At 38.5% G+C, this 10,305-nt stretch overlaps 2 protein-coding genes across 2 annotated transcripts; one reads left to right on the top strand and one right to left on the bottom strand.

Moving 5' to 3' along the window:
- The first annotated feature begins 2,887 nt into the window (after nucleotides 1–2,887).
- ifi44b (interferon induced protein 44b) lies at nucleotides 2,888–7,400 on the top strand. The gene is made up of 8 exons (XM_043229680.1): nucleotides 2,888–3,014; nucleotides 4,587–4,655; nucleotides 4,767–4,800; nucleotides 5,024–5,228; nucleotides 5,661–5,810; nucleotides 5,885–6,056; nucleotides 6,201–6,301; nucleotides 6,887–7,400. Exons 2-8 carry the CDS (start codon nucleotides 4,610–4,612, stop codon nucleotides 7,058–7,060), a joined length of 882 nt encoding a protein of 293 aa, XP_043085615.1. The 5' UTR covers nucleotides 2,888–3,014; nucleotides 4,587–4,609; the 3' UTR covers nucleotides 7,061–7,400.
- A 906-nt stretch (nucleotides 7,401–8,306) lies between these two features.
- Nucleotides 8,307–10,074, bottom strand: LOC122332375. The gene is made up of 3 exons (XM_043229679.1): nucleotides 9,912–10,074; nucleotides 9,342–9,424; nucleotides 8,307–9,181 (listed from the first exon to the last, which is right to left on the bottom strand). The coding sequence occupies exons 2-3, from the start codon at nucleotides 9,403–9,405 to the stop codon at nucleotides 8,511–8,513; spliced, it is 735 nt and encodes a 244-aa protein (XP_043085614.1). The 5' UTR covers nucleotides 9,406–9,424; nucleotides 9,912–10,074; the 3' UTR covers nucleotides 8,307–8,510.
- Nucleotides 10,075–10,305: the final 231 nt, after the last annotated feature.

The raw sequence follows: 10,305 nt of genomic DNA, 5'->3' as shown, positions 1-10,305 counted from the left end.
TCTTCTCTAACTCGTCATACAAGCCATGACTGTGAAGCTTTTTATTAATGCTCACACAGTAATAGTGACAATTCAGATGAACATGAATGTGAATTTAGTTTCATTTTAAGGGCATGTGTATGCAAATTAATTGTTGATCAGGGGGCGTGGCTTAGAGGCCCCTCCCACCAGTCAAGTCATTTATTAGATTGTTAATGTATTAAATATTGCATACATTTAAACTTAAACTGAAATAAAGTAATTATTAATTTCTGATAATCAGTTCGATATAGATCAAATAAGTTTTCGTTATCGAGATCAAAACAAACTTAAAAGACATTAGCGACAGGCTTAATTGATCTATAATTATGATGTTGTTAAAATGTTTGTAGAAACAGCTGACCTTATAATTGTAGTTTAATCAATACATTTGGGGTTTATTTATGTTTTTATATTTTTAACTGTACTGATAACCACCCATAAACATATTATATTTTATTACGGAAAAACTAAAATCATTATCTCACGAATATGTCATTATTTCGTAACTGTGTGTGTAAACCTGTTCATCCACACACTAAACTGACTCAACCTGGGTTTCTTCTTTTTCTTGTTGAACGTCTCTCTCGTTTTATCCCCGAGGCTAATTATAAAAAACTATAACAAATGCAATTTTAATGCATTATGATTATATGAATTTTATGATTATTCAAAGATATATATATATAATTTATTTTTTCACACAGTTGTTTTTTCATAATTATGATTATGATGTCCATCAGCTGCTCGAAGATCTCTGGAGAAGACTGTAAGTATTACTAAGATCACCTCAGAAATCACTGGTGACCCAACACTTATGAGCAGAAATGATAAAAGCTGAACGATAATTCAATGTATTAGTAATTAGCTTTTTTCCACGTTAAAGCTACGCATGACTAGACACTACTGAAGAAAAGCAGCCTGAATTAATGCATGTGTTAAAGAAGCAAGGATTCAGGAGAACAGTGTTGTTTGTAACATGACAAATGCTTTATTATTTATTTATTTTAGTTCAGATTTTAGATGCACTGCTAAATGTTATTAACTCTGCCCGTGATCGTGGCAAGTGGAAAGTAAAAATGCTGTATAAAAATGAAAACAGAATATAAAAGGCTTTTCCATTCCGTTGGCTGTGATTGTATGAATCTGATTGGTCAAGTGACACGTTTCGGTTTATTTTGGCGCCAACCACCAAGCATCTTTCATCGCCATAGAAACATGGTTACCTTCTGGTTCTGAGAGTTGATCCGAAAAATCTCCAGGGTAATAAAACTGCATATTAAACATTTTTAAAGATAAAAAGCAAATATTGTTTATTATAATTCTATAATACAGTGGTTCCCAACCTTTTTTAACTCACAGCCCACACAACCAAACACATATGTTTCGCATGCCCACTGCAAAAAAATTTAAAAAAAAATTTAAATGTATGCAGCAAAAATATGTTACATAGCCTAAATCGGCGGGTTGTTTTTAAACCAATCAACGACCTGGAATAGTGAACGCATAGTAACAGTTTATTATTATTTTTTTATTTAATTAATTATGATATTTAATTATTACTACACATTTTTACGTACATTAGCAATATTATTATTTCTATTGATAATAACTGGCGGCCCCCCTGCAATACCGTTGCGGCCCACAGGTTGAAAACCACTGCTATAATACAATTCATCCAATAATTACAGCCTTGCACGAGTAACTTGAATGATTATTAATATATAGAGATAACATGCGATATAAATAAGCTGTAGAATATGTAAGCTTTAAAGATGGCTACGTATGAGTTTATATTTTGGGACTGAGAACAGATCGTTGTTGTGTCTGAGTGAGGAGGCAAGGTTTTAGCTTCCCCTGCAGCGTTTCCCCACATCCTGCGTCTTCTGCGTCTCACTTCTGAGAAGAAACCGCACAGTTTTTTCATCTCAACCTGAACGTCTAGCGAAACTAACCTTCCTACGTTTCTCATAACTCGCCACGAAGTTGAAAAATATTTTTCATGACACTTCATCAGTGAGGTATCACCTATTTAAACTAACTTCACTGATAAAGCAAGTGTTTATGTCCATATCTATATAATCTATATCTAAAACAATCAAACAAGCGTCAACATAATCATCTGTAGCTGTTTTGGTGACTAGCGTTCCTTTGGTAGCACAGTTCTCGATCGGCACCAGAAGTAGATCCCCTCACAGCCTCACATCTTTCTCAGTGTGAGGATGAGCCTGGGTTCCTCCAGACATGGTGTGGCCGTCAGGGTTTCATCGGGCCTGAGAGTTTAGTTTCTCCTCGTCTGATAGTCCTGTGTTTTGGTAAACTCCAGGTGGGCTCCCGTCGGTCAGAGATGGAGCTTCTTCTGGAAGGTTCTCCTCTCTCCTCACAGAAATGCTGGAGCTCTTTCAGAGCGACCGTCGGGTTTCGCTCACCTCCCTTCTCTTCCGCTCAGTGTGGCCCGCTTCTTCTAGTTAGAGAGGATGGAGGTCGCTGTGCTCGTTGGGAGCTGTTCCCAGATCCGTGCTCCGATACTCTCCCGTCTCGAAGGTTTACAGAAACGTCTCAGACTTCTCGACCTTCTATAGACAGGTGTGTGTCTTTCCAGATCATGTCCATCTGCTGAATTAGAAACATCTCAAAGATGATCGGCGGAAACAGTGTCATGGAAAAAGCTGTGAATATTTTATTATTTGTTTTTTAAGCATTTCAAATGAACTTCTTTCACACCGTTATGGGCCGTTGTTTGTAAAATGTAGAGGAAAATAATGAACTGAAACTCTTCTTGCCCTTTACACTTAGCAGCCTGTGGCGTCAATAATTGAATTCCTGAATTTGCGTGAAGACAATACTACCTGTCAGTTTTTTTTCTTTTCTTCTGTCCGCTGTAAATGATCCGTGAGAAGCAGGCGATTTCAAAACTGAAAGTAAACTATAGATTCAGTCTGAGTTTCCTGGAACAGAGAACAAGGTGGTCAAACCGTCTCAGATCGGCTGAAAAGGTAGGATTGAACTCCTTGAGAATAAATAATTACACTTCAATACTCTACTGCTTACTTACAAAGTGCACTTAATTATAGTATCATTTTAATGGTGCTATTAAATACTCTACCACACCTACCGTATCTTTCTTACTGCTTCTATTGTGTCTATATCTTTTTTTTAATTGCTCAGTAATTTACAAATTACTCTGTAAAATATTAACGGTGGAAGATTTTGGCCCTCGAGTACTCCACAAAATGACTGCTGAGTAACTGCAAATATCATCAAAATATCATCTTCAGCTGTCGTTCTTGTTTTTGTTTGTTTTTGTGAAACCTGTATTTCGTAACAAGTTATGAAAGTAAATAAGGACACAGACTGACTAAACCATCTGATCTGCCGGAAAATACTGTCTCAGGAGGCAGTGTCTGGCAGAAGAATAAGCTTTTCTGGGGTGAATCTTGCAGTTTATGATAAATAAATGCGTTGATGAAATATATAAAACAAAGTTTTATAGACCATTTCAAGGCTGCAAATAATAAAAGCGTTGAGCGCTACTGCGCATGTCTGGTCCAGTGGCGCCATTTTCATGACGTCGGTGAAAGCAAGCGCGTGCTATTTTTTAAAAATTAAATTTAAACTTGAAACAAAACTTGATTGGGATTACCTTTTAAATATGACTGAGGCGAAACCTACAAAAACAATGAAAAATAAGCCATCCGGGCGTGTGTGTGTGTGTGTGTGTGTGTGTGTGTGTGTGTGTGTGTGTGTGTGTGTGTGTGTGTGTGTGCGTGTGCGTGTGTGCATTGCTGGGTTGGTCTGTATATCTATGTAAATATTAATTTTCATGTTGCACAGCGCTTTTCACGGTGCTTATCATTTCACTGCAGCTTCCCTGAACATGCATGTATGTTATCACGCCAAACCAACGCCAGCACACCAGTCACTGCATGCCATTCATTTTAAAACGCGTTCTTTGTTTGATCGAGTTTGCTGAGTCACAGATGAACAAGATTAAGGCTGCCCTGTTTTGCATAAACCTGCGTTCGTTTTTGTTTAAGATAAAACTACAGCCAGCAAATATGTGCACATACACACATTTACTGTAAACACAAATACAGTAGTAAGAACAGTTTCATTTTAAGGGCATGTGTATGCAAATTCATTGTTGATCAGGGGGCGGGGCTTAGAGGCCCTTCCCACCAGTCAAGTCATTTATTAGATTGTTAATGTATTAAATGTTGCATACATGATTTAAACTTAAACTGAAATAAAGTAATTATTCATTTCTGATAATCAGTTCGATATAGATCAAATACGTTTTCGTTATCGTGATCAAAACTATTACTACTTTTAGTGTTTTTAATGTAAATGTACAAGTTATAGGCTATTTTTAAAATTTTACATCTATGCAGTTTAGTTTAATTTGTTTAATGCTTTTCACAATTCATATATATAAACATATACTACAGAGAAGCCATTACTGAGGTGTTTAGGATGAAAAGAAACCTTCAGAAAAACTGGCAGAAAAATAGCTAGAACTGTTTGTTGAATAGTGATCATTTAAAAGATGCTAATATTTTGATTTTAAGATAAGGACGAAGGTGTTTCTAGGATGTGGGCATTGAAACATTTTAAAAAATCTCCTCCTCCATCTCCAGGTACCGTAAGGGATTTTTATGTTTTTTTGAAACTCAGAAAAATATTCTCTGCCGTCTAGAAAACATTGCACAGTAAAACTAGCCCAAAATTAATCTTTTTTATTTCTACAGAGTATGATAAACCCTGGCGGCCCATGGACTGGAAGTAAGCTGATAAACTGATCATTGTCTCAGGAAACAGACACAGATTATGATCTTGTTTTCTCACAATAGGCTTTTAAGAGATTCTGTGCACGTCTGTTCAGTTCTGAACTTTTGCACAGTTTCCTTCCGCATCTTGTATTTTGTTGCTATTAAGAGTTTGATGATTTTATCTTTTGCTTCCTGAAATGACAGTGAGAACAGTACATGTTTAAAACTCTTTCTAGGACTAATAGACAAACTTTTATGGCAACAATAAACGACTTCGAGTCCGGGAACAAAGACATCGACACTCTGAGAGTCCTTCTGCACGGACCGCAAGGAGCCGGAAAGTCCAGCTTCTTCAACTCGGTGAATACTGCTCTCGAGGGCCGCATCACCACCAGAGCCCTCGCTCAGTCAGCGTTCACCGGGAGAAGCTTCACTCTGGAGGTAAAAACACTCAGAACTAAGCTTAAATGTGCTCTGCTGGGACTAGATGGGATCATCGGAAGTAGTGCGGTGTGGTATAACATGCAAAAGTAGTGCAATATTGACAAAAAACAACATGACTTATCAGTATGACGTTCAAAGCACTTCAGTTCAAAGAGTGATTGACTCATTGACTCAAAGAATTCATTCAAAATGGATTCATTTGGAAAAAATGCACTTGACTAGTATTTAACTACGTTCTATCTAAAACACATACAGGGTTATTGCCTACGCTAAGTTCACCCTCACGCTGTCTCAAACTGATATCAGCTTTCAGAAATATTGTCACGCTTTAATGCGGCGATCTAAATCCTTTATACGGCTTTGCTCTTTATGTGTTTAAGTTACACACTTCTATGCAAACGACAAACGACGTATGGGTTTTATTTTCAGTGCAACACATATAAAATTAAGAAAAAGGCTGGCTCTTTTTATCCTTTCTCCTTCACCGACATCGCTGGTATACATGATGATAGCAGTACCTCGATACGGACGGAGGACATCAGGAAATTATTAAGCGGTCACATCAAAGATGGTTACACTGTAAGTATGTTTGAAATGGCTATAAATGGTGATAAAGTCACCAGCTAAAAACAAATACATGCCTGTCTGTTCAGTTTAACTCAGCAAAAACTATTGATGAAGACGACCAAAAGTACAATAGAAACCCTGCGCTGAAAGACAGGATCCACTGCCTGGTGGGCGTTCTTCCTGCCAGCACCGTTTCTCTGATGGACGGGGAGGTAATTAAGCAAATGAAAGCGGTTCGGGAGAAAGCGCGAGATCTGGGTGAGTCGTCTTCATGCACAAAAACAAAACAAATAATATCATCAGTCAATAATCACAGAGAAAGCTGCACGTCGTGATAAAAACAAAGTGGCTGTAAAATGATCAAATGAACATTTCAGTAATAAGTAACTGATTGTATCTCAGGTATTCCTCAAACCGTAATCATAACCAAGGTGGATGAAGCATGTCCTCTAGTTCATGAGGATCTTAAGAAGATCTACACCAGCAAAAAAATAAAAGAGAAGGTATAGTACTTTAACTTTGTGACCAAGGTAAAGTTGGCACCGATATAATAGTTTCTTGTACTTTTCTTCTGAAATTAAAGGTATGAGTTGATAAGTTGATTTTTACTGTATTTAAATCTATTCAGCTGATCTCTGGGTCTGGCGATAGCACTTTTAGCGTAGCTTAGCATGGATTTTCTAGACCGATGTGATTAGAAACTATACTCTCATTCCGGTGTAATAATCAAGGGAGTATAGAAAACCGTAACGTTTCATTTTCCACCGGTCTTAGTACACGACATAACTACAGAAGAGTCAAGAAACTCTTTTTTGAACGCCATGCTACTGGTCTAATTGGATTCAATGATTTATGCTAAGCTATGCTAAAGGTGCTATCGCCAGACCCCGAGATCGGCTGAATAGATTTAAATACAGTAAAAATCAACTTATTAACTCTGAGGAGTTGAAGAATGAGCCTATTTCCACAAAAAGCGGTGTTGGATTCAGTCTCATTACATATTCCACGTGGCACATTAAGTGTGTGTGTGTGTGTGTGTGTGTGTGTGTGTGTGTGTGTGTGTGTGTGTGTGTGTGTTCTCCTTGCAGATGGAGGCCTGTTCTTACACTCTGGGAGTTCCTATAAGCTGCATTTATCCTGTGAAGAACTACCACAGGGAACGTGCCACTGATGCCACAATGGATGTTCTGATTTTAGATGCTTTGCAAAACATTGTTAACTTTGCCAGTGACTATGTGGAGGATCAAGTGTCAAGTGGATGAGTTACTGAGGCCCATGCAGGGAACACTGTCTAGTGAACAGTTATATCTACAGTTAGTGGTATTACATATATAAATGTTAAGCAAAGATAGCTAAATGCACTTGTTGTTTTAATAATCGTGTTGCTCATAATTGTGCAATCATAATTTGTTTAAAATAAGAGCTCCATATCCGTTTGGTAATATTATAATATCAGTTTCTTGATCGGTGGGGGTGAGACTTGCTTCTAAATCTGCTTCTAGAGATATTCGCACATATATGTACGAGTTTAGAGATATATTAGATATATTGTTTGCTGTCGTTTCCCATCAAATGAATAAATAGATGTGTACGGGACCTTCATGGAGGGATTCAGCTGTTCAGTTTAATTACTAATGTCCCTAAACAAGGGGTATAAAATAGTTTGTGCTAAAATCAAGTCACACTTTCAGTTCTCACAAATACACTACAGAAGCCATTCCCAGCTTCTGGTCCAAAAAAACACCTACTGTACAGTATATATCCTGAAAAGACACGTGAAGGCATCACTTTACACACTAACTGAAAAGCATTTTTAAAATGCAAACTTTTTGAGATTGAATATATCGTTGTTGTCTCTTCTGCTTTTGAATTTTGGGTGTTCAGAACTGAAACAAAGTTATGTTTTAACTAATACGATTTTATATTGGTACAGATGAATGCACACCTAAACCTAACCTTAAAATATTTGCTTAAAAATATAAAAAATAAATAATCAATAAGAGTATATGTTTTAATGCTGTGCTAATCAAACAACTTGAATTCAGTGTAGTCTAACAGATGCTTCTTTTGCAGAGAAGGAGCGCACCAAAAGAAAAACCACACTTCAGCTGAATTAATAGAAATGTCATTTAGGGAATCAACCGAAAATAAAAACCGTAAAGAGATAAAAAATGACATCCGCAATGTTCTCAGACTAGAGGCTAAAGTCTCTTACGGAAGGTCTCTACGTTGTTCTCTCACGTGTTTTAAGCTGCTTATTTGACTATCATTTTCAAAAACAAAATGCAAAGTTCTGGTTGACTTTAAAGGAGGACATTAAAGCTGCAGTAGGTCATGTTTTGGGTTAAACAAAAATCAGCTACTCAACAGGTATCTTTCTATGTCGCTAGACGCCTCTTCAGGATCCTTAAAAACACGCAAACATTGCTTTAAATGAAATCTATCAATCAATTACCAGAGGGCTTTGGAACAACGAATCGTTGAATGAACCGCTTTAGAGTCCTTGAACCAATAGCAAAATAAATGCGTATAAGAAAATGTTGACAATGTGTTTTGAATAGTTTTCATTTGCACAGAACACAACTAAGCAAGAGAGGACATTTAAATCCCGACAGGCCTGTGTTCAATGATGAAGTAGCTTCACATTGCATGCATAGAAGGCAAGAGATGAATGAGGAACACAGTATAGTTCGCAGACAAAGAGATTCCGCTCTAGATATTGTGGGATATGATTTTGACGTAGGCTTCGACGTCTGCAGCGATGTCCTCGTAGGCGTCACAGAGCGGCTTCATGACAGAGACGGCGTCTTCCACTAACTGCGTGGCTTCTCCGAGCTCCGTTCCAGGACTCTCTCGTTCTCGCAGAAGCTTCGCAACGCTTTTGCTGCTCTTCACCAGATCTCCCAGGTTTAAGGCCAGAGCGGGCAGATCGTGTTCCTCCGTCGGGGGCTTCACGTTCTCTAACTCGCTTCTCGACAGCTGAATGGCGACGAGCGGAAGAAAGACGTTCCCGAAGACTCCCAGTTTCTCCTCGTGAAAGTTTCTTAGCACCGCGGACTTGTCTTTCGGCGACAGCCCGGCGAAGGCAATCTGATCGTAAACGCCAGGATCAATCAGCTTAAGGATCTGATTGTTCTTTCTTTTGGAAACCTCAAGAATCGCGGTCATGGCGTCTCTTACCACGGCGCAGTTGTATATGATACTCTTGCCTTCGTCTGCTGAGACGCTGGAGAAGTTTTCTCCGAAGTGAGTGTTGATGATGTCCAGCAGTCTGTTGGTGATGGTGAAGTATCTGGTCACACAGTGATGGAGGCTCTGAGTAGATCTGACCAGCGCTTCGGTCTTGTCTGCGGACACTAAAGAACACATTCTGGACACTGTTTCTGTCGGTCAAGAGGAAAGAACAACACGTCGTTTCAGGTAGCGTTTGACTGAACCACATCTTTCTTGAAGCCATTCTTGTTTTATACCCCACTCGCCCGGACCAAGAGCAATTCACTTCTGAGAAAACCCACAACAAATACTCTTAGTATGCATACTTGCCTGCGCAGACTCCAACACATCTGTTGTAGCGTTCTGCAGAACTGTGTGTATTACTCCCAAACATTTCCACTTTATATTAGGGTCTTGAAATGAGACAGAAACGGTCATTTAAGAAAGCTAATATTACACAAACAATAATTCAACAGGTACTTGTGTGTGTATTGTATAGTGTTTGTGTGTGTCCTGGTGAACCCTGCTGCTTTGGGAGTAAAGTAATGCACGTTTTATTCTACCGATGCTCTGACAACCAAGAGTGTGTGTGTGTGTGTGTGTGTGTGTGTGTGTGTTTTCTCTATTATAGATCCATGGTCTCAACACAACATGTACACTCATCAGACAGCATCATCGACGTCTCAGACGTCTAGATGCTGCTCGTGGAGCATGTTCATGGGTTTCAGGAAACCAGTGCTGAGTCATCCTAACTCTAACGCATATTAATTGAGAATATCACGACAAGGAATCAGAGAATGAGACGGATTGCACATATAATACATAAGATAAAAAATAACACACACTAGTAGAATAAACAGATAACAGATGAAGTCAGATTGATCGAGTGGAGTGACTTACTTCTTCTCTTCTCCGGAGACACACAGGACACAGGAAAGGCTGGAGCTGGAATGATCTAGAGAGCGTCTCTCAGATTGATGACGTGAACATCATCAAGAACGGCGTCTCTGATTGGTCAGCTCTCCTGACCGGCACCATCCAGTCTGAACTGAACCCAACAGCAGCTTTCTCAAACACACAAAACATCTTGAGATGGAGAAATACCCCCCAGTCTGAAAATCTGATATATACATGCACAGCAAAAGTTTTAGCTTGAATTGAAAAAGAATGTAAAAAGCAATTATAACAGAGAGAGTTAAACAGCTATTTTTACAACAATTATTTAAACAGAACTGCTCCAATTTCTATTTAGTGCTTTTAACAACACAAAGCAGTCTGGGACTAAACACTGTTT

The sequence above is a fragment of the Puntigrus tetrazona genome, unplaced genomic scaffold, assembly GCF_018831695.1.
Source record: "Puntigrus tetrazona isolate hp1 unplaced genomic scaffold, ASM1883169v1 S000000020, whole genome shotgun sequence".
NCBI lineage: Eukaryota > Metazoa > Chordata > Actinopteri > Cypriniformes > Cyprinidae > Puntigrus > Puntigrus tetrazona.
The sequence above is the reverse complement of the archived record's forward strand: the minus strand, read 5'-3'. Positions and strand labels throughout refer to the sequence as shown.